The sequence below is a fragment of the Arachis duranensis genome, chromosome 4 (genome assembly GCF_000817695.3).
Source record: "Arachis duranensis cultivar V14167 chromosome 4, aradu.V14167.gnm2.J7QH, whole genome shotgun sequence".
Taxonomy (NCBI): domain Eukaryota; kingdom Viridiplantae; phylum Streptophyta; class Magnoliopsida; order Fabales; family Fabaceae; genus Arachis; species Arachis duranensis.
Window position 1 is genome coordinate 119,409,644 of NC_029775.3, and position 18,865 is coordinate 119,428,508.

The 18,865-nt window shown below is 29.3% G+C and overlaps 1 protein-coding gene across 1 annotated transcript; it reads right to left on the bottom strand.

Moving 5' to 3' along the window:
- Positions 1-5,732: 5,732 nt before the first annotated feature.
- On the bottom strand, positions 5,733-9,971 carry LOC107486473 (ethylene-responsive transcription factor ERF113). Its single transcript, XM_016107020.3, has 2 exons — positions 9,541-9,971; positions 5,733-6,428 (listed from the first exon to the last, which is right to left on the bottom strand). Exons 1-2 carry the CDS (start codon positions 9,812-9,814, stop codon positions 5,851-5,853), a joined length of 852 nt encoding a protein of 283 aa, XP_015962506.1. The 5' UTR covers positions 9,815-9,971; the 3' UTR covers positions 5,733-5,850.
- Between the last annotated feature and the right edge of the window lie 8,894 nt (positions 9,972-18,865).

Below are 18,865 nucleotides of genomic sequence, written 5' to 3' on the forward strand. Positions count from 1 at the left end.
CACGAATTGAATTTCTATCTCCTAGGATTCAATTCCAGGCTTCCAATATCCACCAATTTAACTCCAATTTTACAAGATACACGATCTAATTCATACAATATCACCATAATTAACATTGAGCTAACTAAATCACCAATTCAAAAGAGTTAGGGTTTTCTTACCATTATTCACGAGTCAAATAGACACAATCCGATGATTATCCACCACTAGAGTACCCCTAAACAATCAAAATCACAAAATCTCTCAATACTAAAACTCAAAATCACGAATTGAATAGGGAAGAACTAGGTGAGAAAACGTGATTCTCATACCAAATTATTTAGTGGATTTTGTGGAGAATTTTGAGACGAACGTATGGTCGTTGATAGCTCGCCAGTTGGAGCTCCGGATTGAAAGTTATGGACGATTGAATTTTTGGAGACGTTAGGGTTAGGTTTTAACGTAATTTTTCTCTCTTCTGCATGATTCCACTGAAGCAATGGGCAAGAAGGCTAGTAATTAGGTTTATATAATTGGGCCTTGGGTCCGGTTTAAGCTCGGTTCGATCTCTGTGCGTTAGTTTGGTTTTAGTAGGTATGCGAATGGTTATTTTAATTCTTATGAGGATGATTATTTTCATTGGATTAAGTTTAGTTATATATAATTAAAATATGTTAGAGGTTCAATTCATTAGGTATGCGGATTATTATTTTTATCTTTAAGTAGATGGTTATTTTTACTAAGGGTGAGGGGCATTGGTGACAGTGTGTGGCAAGCCAAGCAGTGACAGTAAAGTGGGATGATTATTGATGAAGGTGGAAGTGGTAGTCAGTTGGGAAAGAAGAGGGTACTGGAGTGAAATGCTTTGGTAAAATGGGGTTTGGGATGATTATTTTTTTGGAATAACTAAGTGAATTTTTTAATTTAGGTAATTTGTGGAGTGTTTTTTTTCTACATGTATTGGGCTAAATCTCCAACCCATTGTTCACATTGTTTAGATTCTTCATTGTCTCCTTAGCAGAGTTTCAATTTGTAGTAATAGTTAAACATAATTAATGGTTTAGACTAGATTAAAATGCGAGAGTAAATATTATGGATATTGCAGAAACCACGATTACTGTTGTCACGCCGTGTGACCCTGGGTCTCCCTCCATTGGACATCCTATTGCCTTATATTAGGATGGAAGGATTTGAGCTGTTGGGCATGTAGTAGAGTGAAGGAATTTCATGTTTGATAATTCCTTGATCTCTACATTTATTGAGTGGTGGAGGCTCGAGACCCACACGTTCCACCTTCCATAAGGTGCGGTCAGCACTATACTTCAGGATGTTGTTGCCTACCATATTGATCTGCGCACTGATGTTGCCTACCACATCACTCTAGGATGTTGCCCACCATCCGTATTGTAATATTTCCCTTCATCGGCATTTAAAAGATCGTCCGACTGCATTGCGTCCAAATTCAAAGTGTGATAATGACTAGGAACTTCTAGCAATCGAGGAATGGATAAAAGAGGAGACAGTAGAAACCAACCAACACTGCCAGTGGGAGTCTCCGGCACATACTCATCAACAGAAGCAGTTTTGCTAGACGACCCAGACCCGGTAACATAAGTTGAATCGCCCTCACTGTTGTCTTCATCGGCACTATCATGAGGCTTGGCGTCGTGGATTGGTGTGGCATCCAGTGGGATAACTTCAGGACTCGAAGGAGACGGCCCACCACCAATAACCATGTCACGGATCGTAGCATACAACTCCATCACATGTTGTGGCATTAGCCGTGCATATGCGTCGAACATTACCTTCACATGCTGATCCCTATCAATCCAAAATAACCTGTTGGTAAACTCACCATTCGGAAGCGCGTGCAGAAATTTATAAGCAACCCGTCTAACCTCCTTGATACCTATTTCTCCTGTATTGCTTAGCATGACCGTCTTTAGCACACATAGGGTATTAACCCGGTTGGTGTGCAACATGGCAGTCTTATTATAATAAAAAATCACTCATTCATCACCGTGTTTTACTATTCTATTGGGATAGACCGCAACAAAAAATTGATTATTTTCCATCAAAACAAATCGAAAATAAGAGGAAGAAAAGATTGATTTGTAAATTGTGAGGAGATGGTTGAACAATGTGCTCTATAAATAGAGTTATTCTCCAATATATTTTGGGTGCAGAGACATCTAAACTTATAATACACATATTTCGGGCGATGAGATCCAAATTACATCTTTGACTACATCTCAGATGCTAAGACCCCATCTGGAGAATTGTACATATCTTGGATTCTGAGATCCCATTCTTGGTTGCCACATATCTCGAGTGCGCAGAACTCAATCTCTTTAATAATACATATCTCAAATGCACCTAAAATATGTCTCGACGTCGCCTGGTCACAGCACATACCGAAATATATTTAATTTTTAACTTATCTCTCAGCATTTGAGATGTATAAGAAGAATACGCATTTTTAGTAATATCTCAATTTTAATTGCTATTGAAGACAAGTCACTGATCTTTTTGTCATGCATCACAAATTCACAATGCAAGTAAAAGTTAATAGAAATAAATGCTTAGCTTGTTTTTTGTTTTAGCCTTTTAAGTGCCGACAAAAATAAAGACTAGTTTAGTCAAAGAAAATTTGTTTTATTATATTTTTAGTATTTTTTATTTTTTCCTTTTTCATGAAATCTTATAACTAAAAAAAATTAATTAATATATGATAAATTTATTATTAATAAAAATTTTGTATTAAACATATAAAAAAATTGAAGTATTCAATGCATTTATTTTATTTTTATTAAATAAAAATATTTTAAAAAAATTAACGATAAACTTATCATGTATTAAAAATACATGTTAGTTAAACCTATAAAAAATACTAAAACTTTAAATAAAAATATTTTTACCAACCAAATAAATCATAAATTTAACCAAAATTTGATTGACATCATCAAACTGGACTCCTAGTAACTATTGGAGTTCATAATGCTAAATCTCAAAAAAAAAAAGCAGGTTATTGATTCTTCTTCATGCTCAATTTGCCAACCCAATATTTCAATCACAATTGAAACCACACGTGAATACATGTGAGTACACAAATATTCATTTACCTTTAAGAAGATAAGGGACTTTGGGGTGATATATAGTGTGCCTAGTATACCTAAACAAACCAGTCATATGAGAAAGAACATAAATCAAGGGTGAAACTATGATGTGATGCTCTCTACTAGCTAAATATATGAATATTATATCAAAGTAAGTAATTTGGGACTTACAATTCAAACTATCATAAGATTTAAGAGAAATAACAGAAAATGGGAGGTATCTATTGTAACGGAACTTTTGGACAACATAGCATAGTATTCAATCTCTGACTTTTTACATGGTGGGCAATTATTGCCAATGTTGATCAATTTTCTTACATACAATAAAATTTTCACAAACTATTTTAAAATTGATAATCATGTTTTAACTATTTTAAACGAAACTCATTTTTGTTCAAGATGGTAAATGGAACTAAATTTGACATAAAATTATTGCATACATATATAGCCAGATTTTGGGCTTCATAAACTCCCAGGACGCCCAAAGATTAACCATGCACTTTCATGTATTTAACTTTTAAATAAAGTCGAGGTGAAGTTGGGTTAGTTTAATAGTTAGTTCAATCCATTTAAAAAATATTGGGATTCGAATTAGTCATTACTTTATGAAGGTAAGGATTACATGGAAAATTAGATAACAAAGTAGTCCTAAGTCTTAACTACTTATTTTTGGAGACCCTAATTATTTTTCACCTAAAACAATTTTTTTTAGCGACGAACAAAAATATTCAATCTCTAGACATCTTTTGAGTGAAAAATATGACTATTCAATCCCTTAAAATAATATCGCTTTATGAGAAAAAATATTTGTATAAAAAATTCATATTTAAATGAAATTGATTGATATATCTCAATTAAAAGGTGAATAATTAAAAATCATTTTTTTCTTAACAAAGAGTCGTGATCCTTTGAGGATGAGTATGAAAAGAGAATTGAACATTTATTCACTCGTACCCACTAAAAAAATTACTAACACTAAGAAGAGAGGTTAGGAACACAGTTACTAAATGATAAGGTTTGATCTAAAGAACATTATTCAATCTTTTCCTACTCATTCTCAAAAGAAGCACGCTTGTCTAGTTAGCTAGCATGTGAAAAAATTTTAAAATTGTTGTCGTTTTTTCTCGGTTATAGGATGAAAGTGGGGTTCTTTTTGACTCATGCACCATCAACCGTTACAAGTGGCCGATGCTGCCATGCCCCACTTTTATCCATGCGTGTTTCTCAACAATCATCACTCATCACTCACTTTACATTTCACAATGACAATATTTATCTTACTTTATGAGATGATATTCATGTGAAGTTAATAGTTGAGAATTGTTAAATAACATTTAATAGAACATGTCAACTTATAACTTCACATGTTACCTAAATCATTTTTTATTAATTTAATATTGATTATAATTAATTATCATAAGAGTACATAAAAAATGTACAAGGTGAACCACCAAACAATTTGTTTTAGGTTTTGATTTATTTAAAAAATTTTCAAAACGAGAAGAAATTATTTTTCTAATAATACCAATCATTTAATAGCAATCTTTTTTCCAATATTATTTACACATCTAGCATCAACTTTGCCATCAACATCACCCTAACATCAAAGAATAACTTTTCTTTTCCAGTACAGAAGTGATTACTCTACAATAATGGAATTATTGACTAACATCATCCGCAGCAACACTAACCAAATGGAATTTGGAAAACCATAGTCTCTTCTTGACTTGCTTAAAACAACAAATGCATTGTCTGTAACCTATATGAAATCAGGGTCTAGAGTGGAGAAGAGTACGGCCGAACCACACACTCCTAATTTTTTATTAGTTTAATGTTGGTTGTAATTAATTATAGAAGGAGACTAAAAGTACATAAAAAGTAAGTATGAAAGGTTAACTACTAAATAATTTGTTTTAGTTTTTCATTCATTTCAAAATCTTTTAAAATGAGAAGAAATAATTTTTCTTACTCTCTCAACCTTCACTTTTCTCTCTCTTCCTGCTCTCAACGATTAACATTTCAACGATTAACATTACAGCTTACTTAATACATGAGATTTTCTTTATCACATGAAAATAATTGTATACCTAACAGTTTTCAACTATCAACTTTATATAAAAAACTGTAAAAGAAGTTAAGAAGCAAGTCAAAAGATGAATTCTACTTTCTTTTATTTCCTCTCTGTTTCTGCCTTTAATTTCCACTTCCACTCGAAAGATTGTATAACTTAACATTCTATAAGTTAGTTGTTTTCACAATAACATTTTCTTTTTGGAATCATTAATAAAATAAAATAACTAGATGTTTACCTTTTTACTTTAATTTTAAAAATATTTCACAAGGGGTAACAATGGTGGGTGTGTTTTATGGAGTAAAACTTTCATCTTTTCCATGAGTATAAAAGTATTTTTTCAAACTTAATTAAAAATAAGATTCAACTAGTTGACAATGCAATGATATATACTATATAGACTATTTGATAGGAAAAGTTATATATTATATATTTATAATCAATCTTGATGATAATAAATGTATAAGGACATGATAAATTAAATCACTACATAATCATCAATAATTATGGTTAAAGTACTAATCTCTATAAATAAGCATAATTATTTCATATGTGATATTGGTGATAATGATGACTCATCCAATATTTTTTATTGAAAGAAAGAGGTCATAAAAGATATATATTTATGCAGCAGCAACATGCACAGCAGTTGGCAGACACATACAATATATTTTTATATATATACTACTGATCTTGGTGGTGATGGTGTCCTCCTTCATGATCATGTTGTTGTTGTTGGTTGTAGAAATAGGACGATGAATTCAAAGATTGTTGCAATTGTTGCTGCTGCTGTTGCTGTTGTTGATTGAAAAGATGTGAAGTGTAATAAGGGAAATTTGCTTCATCACTTGAAAGAATCTGTGCATACTGAAACAAGTTTGGGAAAACTTGATGATCGTGTGTTGAGGATAATGATGATGATGGTGAATAGAGTGCAGGAAGAATAGCATTAGAAGCTGAACCATTGAATTGAAAGGCAGAACCACCTTGTAGTTGTTGTTGTAGCATGTCGTTGTTATTAGGTTGTTGCTGTTGAGTAGTGTTTGGTTGAACAAGTTTTTGAGGGAAATTGAGCTTGGCTTTGTTGCCTTTGAATTTGAGAGCGGCTTTATCATAAGCTAAAGCAGCATCTTCAGCGGTGTCAAAGGTTCCAAGCCAGACTCTTGCTGCTTTGTTTGGATCTCTAATTTCTGCTGCCCATTTTCCCCATGGCCTCTGTCTTACTCCTCTGTAGTGTGGCTTCTTCTTATTTGTCCCCCCCTCTTTATTATTAGTCATCAATGCAAAATATGCGTACATGCAAATTCAACAAAGCATATTAGAACTAATCACATATTATTTTGTCTTTCAATAATAATGTTATGCAGTAAATATTCCTGGTACTCCTCATGTAAAAATATAATTGTTATTAATAATTATGTATTTAGATTATATTTTAATTAATAAAGCAAAAAAATACATCTTAATTATTAAAAAAGATTGATATTAAAATAATAATGTCTATCATAAAAGTGTATGCATAAAAAAATTATTCATTTTTAAATTTCTTTACACACTAGGTCTAACAGATTATAATTGTTATTAATAATAATGTCTATCATAAAAGTGTATGCATACAAAAATTATTCATTTTTAAATTTCTTTACACACTAGGTCCAACAGATTACAATTTTCTGTATCATTTACAAAAATATTATGTATATATAAAAAAGTAATCATTAAATTAGTTATCATATATATTTTTAATATGTATAACATGGTGATTTAAATATCTTAACTTTTATAATATTATATATGTATAAAAGTATACATGTAAATCAATACGTATGATTTATATTTAAAGATTAAAAAAATGAAAGTGATTAGGTCATACTAAAATAATAAAATAAGTGTATTGATACAAATACTCAAAAAAAAGTTTTTAATAAAAAAAATATTAGTCTCAACTTACTATATATGTAATATGGATTTGTTTAGTTTAATTTCTTTCTGACAGAATGCAAAGAATTTGGCTTTTTTTTTTTCATGACATACTTGGATGGAAGTGAAAAAAGAATTTACTAGGAAAGAAATAAAATTAAACAAAGTTTATTTTGGTATTGCTGAACATTTTGATTGAAGTAGCAAACGAATTGGATTCTATATATAAAAATCTTTAGGCAAAAGTCTATTTTTTTGTTTTCTTCCTTCATTGACATGAGGAACTAAAACCAGTAATTCATCAATCATTGCTCAGTTGTGCTTTTCCTACATAGAATTTACACATGTCTATAACACAGAATGAGAAACATTTTAGTCATCATGATACTCCATCATTTTAGAGTACCGAATTTGATATTCATATAAATCTATTTTGATGTCTATATTTTACACATGCCTGAAAATAGAACCAGAAACTTGGCATATTTATCATCATCATCATGTGAGTTGGAATAATATGTACTATCAGATATTAATTGCTTGATGAAAAAATAAGTTTTATTTAATTTGTCATAGTAATTGTGTAGCAACAATATCATCCATTAAGAAACGAATAAATTGAAATGATTGCAATGTATATTTCCACAAAAGTTTATTAGTTAGCAAAGAGAACTCTCAAATTATATATGCTAGAATTATCTGCATAACAAGATGGACCAAATCAAAGCTATATTATAATTAAATTAATTTAAAGAACTAAATATTATATATTATCAAACCATATGGATTTGCAACTTTAAGTAAATAAAGATGTCATGCAAAATTTTAAATAAGAAAAAAGGGGTCAATGTTATGTCATGGGAAAATGAATGTAAACCGGTTTAGAAAAGTTTAGGTGGTAGGTATAGATTTCAATTATTTTTTTGTTGTCTATGGTATTTTTCGTAGATTTAAATTCTATTTAAGGATCTAAACTCTATTTAAGGATTTGCTACTGACCAATTAATTGTTGTATGCATGAGACAATATTTAAATCCTAACATTTACTTAATAGACAAAAGAGCTTATCATTCCAACAACTTAAATTAATTAAATACAGATTTTATATGTTTGAGAAATTTTCACAAACCCACTTGACAATGCAAATGGGGTCACTTATATATAGATAATTAATTTCTAGTCCATAGTTGCATGCAACATGAATGTAAGTAGTGTAAATGTAAATAAAAAATATACCAATGGACTAAAATTAAAATATATGATGCATACATCTTTGGAAAATGCTTACATGCATGCAACAATTTCAAAATTCAGCCATACTTCATGCATTTATTTGAACACAACATAATTAACTTATTACTTTTCCTATTTATTCTTATATATATGCTTTTATTTTCACCCTTTTTTATTTCTTTTTTCCCCCTATCTTTCCTTATTTTTTATCTGCTGACTCATCTTTTGGACACATACACAGAGAGGGCATGAGCATATTTGCATATTATCCACTTTTTAAATTTTATTTTTGTTAAAATCTTTGGATGAAATAATTCTGATCATGTGATATATAAAGATTGATGCATATATATCCGGGTAATAATAATGTGCAATTCATCACATACAAGGACAATGATTCCGGGTCAATATATACTTCTTACTAAGATTTGTAATTGGTCTCTATCATTTTAATCACAGAATGTGATGTGATTTTTCTGAGAAAAGATTAATAATTAATTTATTATATACTGATTATTCACTAATTAATAAACTTTATAATTATATAGGCACGCATGCTTTAATTTCATGCAAATCAGACATCGAATTGAACTAATAAAATTTTTATGAACTATATTCTTCTACTAACAATGCAAATAGCTTACATTTTCCATACCTTCCATCAAGCATCACATGTAAGTTATCAAATCTTATAGATTGATGCATGATATCAACGTGTAATGCACCAAATCAAATTAAAACTTTAATTTATCATTATCATCTATTAATAAATACAATATTAATATAACAAATTTATTGTTTGACCTTTTTATGGATCAAAAACTGCAAATAAATTAAAAGATTATATTATAAGAGTACCAAAATCTAGATCCGTGTCTAGCACGTCTCCACCAACAAAACATACACACCATTTCAATAATTGGTTCTTTTTTCTTGAAAAATATCACCAACAAATCATATGAGAGATCTTTATTAGAAAGCAACTTGAAGCGGAATTAGACAATTACAAATTAAACAACAAATCACACACATACACACACACAACATAAGATATAATTATAACATTTTTTAGAAAATTAGGCATGCCAATTTCATATAAATTAAATAAAAAGGAGAAACAAGACATATAGAAATTAAACATATATACAAGTAACTAATTAAGAATTGAATGATAATAATATTATTATTATTATTATTTAATTAGAAGCTATCATCACTCACCTTGATCTTGAAGAGGGTGAGTAGGTTGAAGAGGTTCATTTGAGAGAGGAAAAGGGTTTGATTGTGGCAGCATCATGTGATGAGGGTTTTGATTATTATTATTATTGGAAGTTGCCATAACTTGAGCAAGAGCTGAAACCATGGTTGACATGTCAGTGTCTTCAGGTGTGCACCAAGAAGATCCATAATAAGAAGCATCATCATCATCCTCTCTCTTCTCTTTTGCATCTGATGATGAAGATAATGGTAGCTTCCCATGCCTTCTTGGATCCATTTTCTTGTTCTTGTTTTTTTGCCCTATTTTCTAATTGCTTTTGTGTTGTTATTACTAGCTACTTGTAGAAACACCCCCCTCCACTTGCACCATGTAAATTTAAGTATAAAGGGAGAAGATATTATGCTTATTGTGATGTTTAATTAGTCATGATTTAATTTAAATTTCAAAGTTGAATTACCCCTTTTAATCACTTTCTTCTTTTTCATTAACCATGGATATATGATACTATATATATTCATGGATCTCATTCCAATTTTTATTTAAAATAATGGATTCTATATCCATTTTTAAATCAATTAAGGATTCTTTTGAGTTTAACACTTTATACTAATAATAATATGAAAGAATTAAAAAATATTCCACATAAATAAAAAATCATCACTCATCAAAACAATTACTATTATTATGTATTTGTATATATTTATGAGTATTGATGACTCATATATATTTTTTTAAGTTAAGCTAAGTAATCAGTTTTTATAATAATCAAATCTGTCATAATATAATAATACAATAATTAAATCTGTAATAGATAAATAAATTTACTTACAATGATATAATATAATTTTTTGTGAGATGCTATAAAGATTTTTTGTGTAACATAATATGATGGAAAATAATTATATATATAAAATAAAATTTTATTTGGAGAAATGAATTTTATGTGACTTCAATATCACAAGTTTAAGTCGTAAAATCAACTATATAGATATAATTATCAAATTATATTTTTTAGATTTTTTACATTATATTATTTAAGTACAATTCTTCTCTAAACTGCTAGATATGTTTGTAAATTGGATTATTTTTTGTAATATATATTAAAAGAAACTTGTTTTTATATTACTTTTGAAATAATAAGTAGGTAAATCAAACATGTATTTTAATTGACATAATTGGAAACCTACATAGTTGACATTGAATAAAATAAATCCAATTCTTTTTTGTCATTCCCTTATAATTTAAAACATATATATTTATGTATTTTTTTTTCTCCTCTAGATAACGCTAAAGATAGTGTAATATATAGGTCTACATGAATTGATATGTTTCTAGAGAAAAGTTATCACTTTATGATATAGTAGTATATATGATTGAAATTCCTTTACAGCTCTGATTGTAAGTTGTAAGAGGAAATGCGTATTCCCTGGCCATGTTGTGGAACCATTTGTTTTGGGAACAAGTGGCTTCGAACGTTAGAGAGTAATGATAGTGACACTGTTATAAGTGGCTAAAAGAAAGACACACACATTGCTTTACTTTATTTCCTTGGATTAAAGAGATAGTAGAAAGCTAAAAACTAAAATATATATAGATAGACATAAGAATGAGACGAAGAAAAAATGGTCAAAAGAAAATTCGTTTCTATTTTCTTGATTAGAAGCAAAACAAAGTGTTTTATACCAATCAATGATATATATATATGGTGAAAACTTAGTTACGGTCAACTTTATCTGAAGTTAATAGCCGAGAGTCGTTAAATGAAAATTTATTCAAATCAGTCAAATCATCTAACGGCAGTCCTTTTTTTATATATAGTTCTCATATTTAATGTAATATATATTAATTTTCTCCCAGCTTTATTCTTTACACACTAAAAATAGTGTCAAGAATTACTATTTTATAATAATTAATTAACATTTGTTATTTACTTATTACCGGTAAGAAAAAAAAAACAAGTGCCAATAAATATATTGTCAATTTTTTTAACAATTACTATATAAGTATTGACTATAACACTAATTTTATTTTGAAAATCGTTAATGTCCATGAAAAAAACTTATTTTTTATTGTTGGGTAAAATGTCCATTATATTAATTTTTTTAAAGATAATTTAAAAGTTTTAAAAATATATGCATGTAAATATATGAAATAAAGATGTATGTAAAATTTCAACTAGACATGTCATTTCATGGTCATATCTTAAGAAGATCGAGCCAAATATGGATGTGGTAATAAGCAAGAAATCAAGGGATCGGAGAACGTGTATTTCACCTTTGAAAATGGTAGTTTCGTTTAATATACAGAGACATAAATTTATATTCAGCAAACAAAATATGAATAGAACATTACAAAATATGAATAGAACATTATGTTTTAAGATATTGAATTAGTATATTTTATATTTTTTTGACAAAAAATAGAAATACCAAATGAAGCACAAGTTATTTTTTTCATTTTTTTTGTTATTATCTTATATTCAATTTATTATCAACTAAAATACAAAACTATTAATTTTTGTATTCTATTATTATTATCTTGTCTTATCCCTATTCTCAAAATAAAATATATTTTATATTTTTTTTTGTCTATAATATTTTTCAGTTCGATAGGTAATTCGTTGTGGGTTGAAGCTCTATTTAATGATTTATTGTTGGTCAATAAATTACTGCATACACAAAACGAAATTCAAATACTTAACACTTATTTAAATAGATGAGTGAATTGATCACTCGACAAACCCAAATTGGTTATCCTATACATAAGAATATATGTACTTGATTTGTGTTGTGTTGTGAACCGTGCATGGTCCCAGATCCCATGCACGCCATTCAATTCCAAATAAAACAAGTTAGAGTAATTTCTATACATACATTACCGAAAGTTGAGGCATGGATGAAGGACAATTACACTAGCACCTCAAAATATGCAAAAAATACATTGTCCTCATGCATCTCAATTCTTAGCATAGCTTCTAGTCCTTTGATTAGGCCTTCAATTTTACATCACGCATGCATGTGCATGTTTAGTAGATATACTTTGATTTCCTTTGCCCATCTCTCTTCTTTTAGCATTATATTGTCCAATCATTGGAGTCCTCAGCTTTATAATTTGGCTGATTTAAATATATAGATGCTTTTCTTAAATACAAACCCAATTTGATCTTTAATAAGTTTAGTTCTTCAATTCTTTTGTTTTAAAATAATTAGAGTTGATGGGTAGAGTAAATTAATTAAAGTACAGTTTAAGTTTCACTCTAACCTAGCTACTTGCTTGTAGTGTGAATCTCTTTAAAATTCTCTACTATTATATTTGCATGTTTCCAAACCTCTTAATTTAAATTTTACTCGCACTCTAAACCTATTTACATGATTTTACTCGAACATATATGAACATTACAACAAACACGAAAGATAGCGGCGGTTAATTAGCGGCTATTTATTAAATCGCTGCAAATTCACAAGATAGCGGCAATTATGATATCAGTTTGGACTCTGCTACAAAAAAAAAAAAAACTAAGATAGCGGCAATTTGCTTTCCAACGGCTGCAAATCAAACCAAGAAGAGAGCCATCTAAATGCCCCGTCACTCACTCGACCAAAAGTCTGGAGTTTTGAAGTCTGAATCACTCCCCCTTTTCCAACCCTAGCTTTTCTTCGACCACCCACACAGCGCCACCATCGATCATCACCCCCAGAGTCTCCATCAGAATCACAGAACCACCACCGTCTCCGACTTCACCGAACAACCACCGCGAAAACCCTTTCTCTCTTTCTCTTCCCCTGTCTTCTGCCTTCTATGTCTTGCTGTCGACTACCATCCAGCGTCACTGCGACCATCTTCTTTCCCTCCTTACAACCTCGCACTGTAGGCCTGTGGCTCTCTAGCTCACCCATGCCTCCCTCATTCCCAGTCCCAGAATCAGAACAGAGCCACTCTAGTTTTAATTCGACTCATGTTCTCAGATAACCTTTTCTTCTCTATTTTAGTTAATTTAGGATTAGTTATATGTTGATTCTAGTGTTAATTTAATTTGGTTAGAGTTATTTGCTGTTGTTAGTTGAGTTTAGGTTAGAATTAGGATTTTCTTATTAGAATTAGTGTTAGTTTATACATAGTTAAACATATTGTTAAGAGCTTCTTGAGTTTGAATTTCAATTTGTTTGGATTGATTGCTGCTTTGCTGAGTCACTGCAAAACGCTGCTGATTTTTCATGTCATTGGTGCTGAATTTTGAATTAGTGTTGCAAAGAATACTTGTTAGTACTATTTTGTGTTGTTTATGCTTTTGCATGCCAAGTGTTCGACAATATGCCAAGTGTTTTGAATATATTTTAAAGTTCTATGCATATATGATCTATGATAAGGACACTATGGATGGCAATGTTTGATCCATTTAGTGTACCCAACCTAATGAGATATGGCTTGGTTATTGTTGTATTGTTCTGGCAAGAGAAAATTTTATTTCTTGCAATATCATGCCACAGTTAGTCAATACTATGTAGGATGGAATAGGATGGAATCAATGTCGACTTTACGCTAAAGATTTTGTATTACTTGATAAAAGCAATGCTGTGTGTGATTTCACCATAAAATATATAGGTGCTATACATGAGTAAGTGAGACATCTACTTTGAAGTATCTTCTGCTTTTTTGGGCTTAAAATGGGGAGAATACTGAGTTGATTATGTTTTCCTTAGTCATGTCAATCTAGCACTAATCATATTTGTTTTTTTTTCTTCTCCAGTATGTGTGATCCTATCTTCATCATTAGCCAAGGTCGTTAGTGCAATTTATGGCTTAAAGAACCAACTGTTGGCAATATTTTATGCAAGTTGAAGTGAAAAAGTTAAAATGGTTGGCAAGATGGCATAAATTATCTAATTTTGGCAAGCAAAATTTTTTTTCTTTAACATGTGTTCTTATTATTCTTATTGCCAACTCATGGAATAAATTTTGGTAACTTTTTTCCCTAAAAATTACTCTGTAGTTTGTTTAGATGGGAGTGCACCAGCTTACTATCTTGATAGAGGATTCAGAGAAAGGATAAACAATTGGTTAATTCAGTTTGAGGTGTGTCTTGTATGTCCCTTTCTACAAACTGGTATCAATAATAAGTCTTCACCAATTACCAACTCAAGAAAACATTACTTTCATTATTTTGTTTTTCCTCGGCTGACAAACGTGAGGTATCTTTCTTTAGAATTACCTCTGTTCTTTTTGTTTCCAAATCGTGTTATTATTTTCTCAATTTATCAATTCAAGTTGAAATTCTAGCAAAAGGTATGAAGATAAATATAAGCATGTTGGAGATGTATCATCCAAGTTAACTACTGAGGAAGCCACATTTCGTGTTATATAGGTGCACTGAGATATAGATTTCTCTTCAATTGATAGCATGTGTTAAAAGCTTATTATTACTAGCCTATTTTCTTAAGTACTATCAAACTATTTCTTTATTTGATTTGCAAGAGAAAAAATTTGAATTGTATCAAGCAATTGCAAGATGGAACAAGATGGAAATATTGATGGTTCATTACAGGTAGATTTTGATATTTACCAAGTATGTATATCAATTTTGAGAAATTATTTTCGTATCTCATTTAAATCATAAAAAATTTAGGCCCATGCTGATCGTATCCAATCAGAGCTTGATGAACTGGTAAAATCTCTAAATGAGTGGTGTAAGAAGTATGGATTACGTGCAAAGGCAACAACACTAGTGGAACTACCCTTTGGTAATTTCTAATTTATGTATTATTATCCTTTTAGTAATTCTCTAGTATTTTGGATGTCTATAACTTTATTATTTCGAATTGCTACTTTTATTTTGTTCTTTGTTGTTGATATCAATCTTAAAAGTAGTCTTAATTAGTTGTAAAATATTATTTTTAAATCATGATGAATATCACATCAACCATTGCAACTAAAAGAGGTTGCTCAATCAGGTGGCATTTAAAGGATGTAAGGAGTTTATGTAAGTTTTTTATGGTATTCCTATATTGGATCTATTATTGCGTTAATCAATCATTACTATTTGTTATGCAAAAATAGTCTACCCGAGATTTTAAAGCTATATGAATAATCTATTTTATAGACTCATACCCAATCAAAGAAAATTCCAATATTAACGTTAGAAAGGCATAACCCTAAAAATTTTCAAGTGCTCCATATGTGGTCGCACGGAAAAGCAATACACTATTTTCAGAACTGAAAATAGGTGCATTGTACTAAAAAGATAACATATAAGCATGATCAAATTTCTGTTATCATTCATCAACATCCTTCAGGTGGTGTGCTCAGGCAATACTAGCTTAGATCTATTTAGGGAGGTGTGTCTTTTAAAATATCACAACAAAAACTTGGCGTACACATTTAATCATAGTAAGTGTACCAGGATGATAAGTTGGTTTGTTGTAGTAAAGTACCCATTTACTAAAGGTATGCAAAGATCTTTTTAGATTTTGTGTGAATTATATAACATATTTCATGAATGTAGTAGTGGTAAAATGGTTATGTTGCTTTGTTTTGTGTGAGATGCGTCATGCCAAAAGCAAGCCTCACTTGATTATATAAAAAATAAATGAAATTTTTTTAAAAATTTGAAAAATAAATGAAACTTAAATGTTTACACAAAGACAAAATGTTTTGAAAGTTCAAGGAGTGTTTTGTTTGAAAAATAAATTAAAGTTGAGATTTGAGAATTCATTCTTTGTTTCTCAGGGTATAATCTATGTATGCAGATTCATCGTTCATGTATTATCTCAGGAACAATGAATGCCCTACTTGCCAAACACATTGTGCCAGTCGTGGTTCTTTGAGAGATGATCCAAAATATGATGTCCTTTATTGTTGTTTTATATCCAGATATTGAGAAATATGAGGTGAAAAGTGAAGAATTCAGCAGCGCTTTTTTTTAGATTTTTGTAATGCGTTGAGTTCTGAAGATTATGTTTATATAGATGTTTTGTTGATATGTTAAGTTAGCATTTTGTCTTTCTTTTGCTAATTGTTGCTATGTAGATAAAATTTAAAACCATTATAGTGTACGTAGGTATTTCACCTATAAAAGAGGTTATTTTAAAGTGCTTTGACTTTTAGAATTTTTTTTTATAATCTTATATAGTAGATTGTGGTAGTTTTAAAATGCCACAATTTTTTTAAGAAAACCTATTTACCAAATAGCGGTAGTTCTGCAACCGCTGCAAAATCAATTATATGATTTGTTGCAATTGTGCCAGTAGTTTCCAAATATTTTCGTAAAAATCAAATCTCCATCTCTAATAGGCAACGCTTGTAGAACTGCTGGAATTTTGTTTTACGGTGGTTAAAAACCGCCACAAATTCCTAAAAAAATCGCCACTATTTGACGTGTCTCTTGTAATAGAAACATGAGTCATATTGTACAAATTTTAAATTAATGTATATATTATAATTTTAAATTTATTAAAAAAAATAATATCAAAGATTATTTATATATTATTAGCAAATGGAATGTGTAATTTGGTGATACTAAGTCCTTGTATAAAAAAAAACTTGGGTTTGAATCTCCTCTCCTTCTTTAGCTATGCAATTTTTACTACTTGTTGCGAATAAGGTTGCCAACACACTCAGATATATTATTAGAAAGGGTTGGATATTTATTAGTGTGGATAATCACCCAACTCTAAAAATAATAAATATGTTAAGAATATAACTATTTGCGTGTCTTCTTTTATATATTAATTTAAACATTAAAAAAAATAGTATCACGATATTGTATCAAATAAGAGAAAAAATAATAATGACACTATATTTTTGGGTTTTTTGTCGCTAATAACACTTATATAATAAACTTATTTCAAGTCATGAAATTACTTACTATTCCCAAAATTTAAATTATTAGATAAAAGTATACGAATAAAAATGTCGAAATTATTTATTTAAAAAACTTAAATTATTAGATAATTTAATAAGCTGATCATTCCAAATTTCCAAATCCTTTTCTTCATTTTGCACATCATCCCTTAAAACATTCCCTATAATTCTTCCGAACCAAAAAATCTAATAACATCCACCAAGTCTCTTTATCATCAATAATCACTACAAGAAAGAAGGGGTTTAGCCACGAAAAAAATTGTGGCTAAACTCTAACATAATCGTAGCAACTATATATTAGTTACGAAAAAATATTTGTGGCTAATCAGAGGATTGCATTTTTAATTTATTACGATTATAGCATTATTAACCACAATTTTAAATATCGTGAAAACCTTCAAAGAGCCATAATTTATATATCATTGTCTACGCATAATGCAGTGGCTAAATAAGAATAATCAAATCTAGCTAATTTTTGCAGGTCGGATTTTTCAGCCACATTTTTTTCTGACAAACGTTAGGTTATTTAATCACACTATTTTCGTGGCTAACTCATTCTGTTTTTCACATATAATCCGTAACTAATTTGTGCTAATTTACTCTAATTGAATAATTTTATTAAATTAAAATTATATATATAACATTAATAACAAAAATCAAACTTCTTAAAGATATAATATCTAACATTTTTTCATAAAAAATACTAATAAGAATTCAGTATAATAATAATAATAACAATAATAATAATAATAATAATAATAATAATACAAGTCTAAACTTATATATAATAAGAAATAAAAAAATATTAACATAAATAAAATAAATTCTAATCCCTTCTAGAATAAATATATTTAAAATTTCAACTATTACTTATTAAATATACCAATTAAATATCTGGCATATCACTGGATAAACTAGGTACTTTATCATTATATTTTGATAACAAAAATTTGTACAAAGCTACTATATCCATAGCTTTTTCTCTAAAGTTTCAACCAGCTTCTCTAAATTTATTACATTTTCAGTACCAAAAACCTTTTCACGGGCCATTACACTAGTTTGCATCATTATCTCGACTTTGTCTATGCCCATTAAGTTTCATAATATCTTTTTCATCCTTTTTCAAATGCCAAACTTAAATTGTCGTCCTTTTGTCAGTTGTGATTTCTCCGATAGAAGTGTCTACAACTGAATACAAAATTAAATAAAAGAAATAAACTAAATATTAGAACTCAAAACATCACGTAAAAAAATTGAAATTTCATATACCTTTGACATTCACAACTAAAGAGTCATTACAGTTGGTTGAGACTTATTTCGTCCAAACCTTCTGTAAATTTTTCATTATTGTTGATATTCTGTGTTATTATAGTTCTACTAAAAGGACCTCTCCTGAATTATTATGTTTTTTCTTCCCGATAAAATCAACAAATAATAATAAAAAAAATCCGTATTTTGAATTTGGAGGAT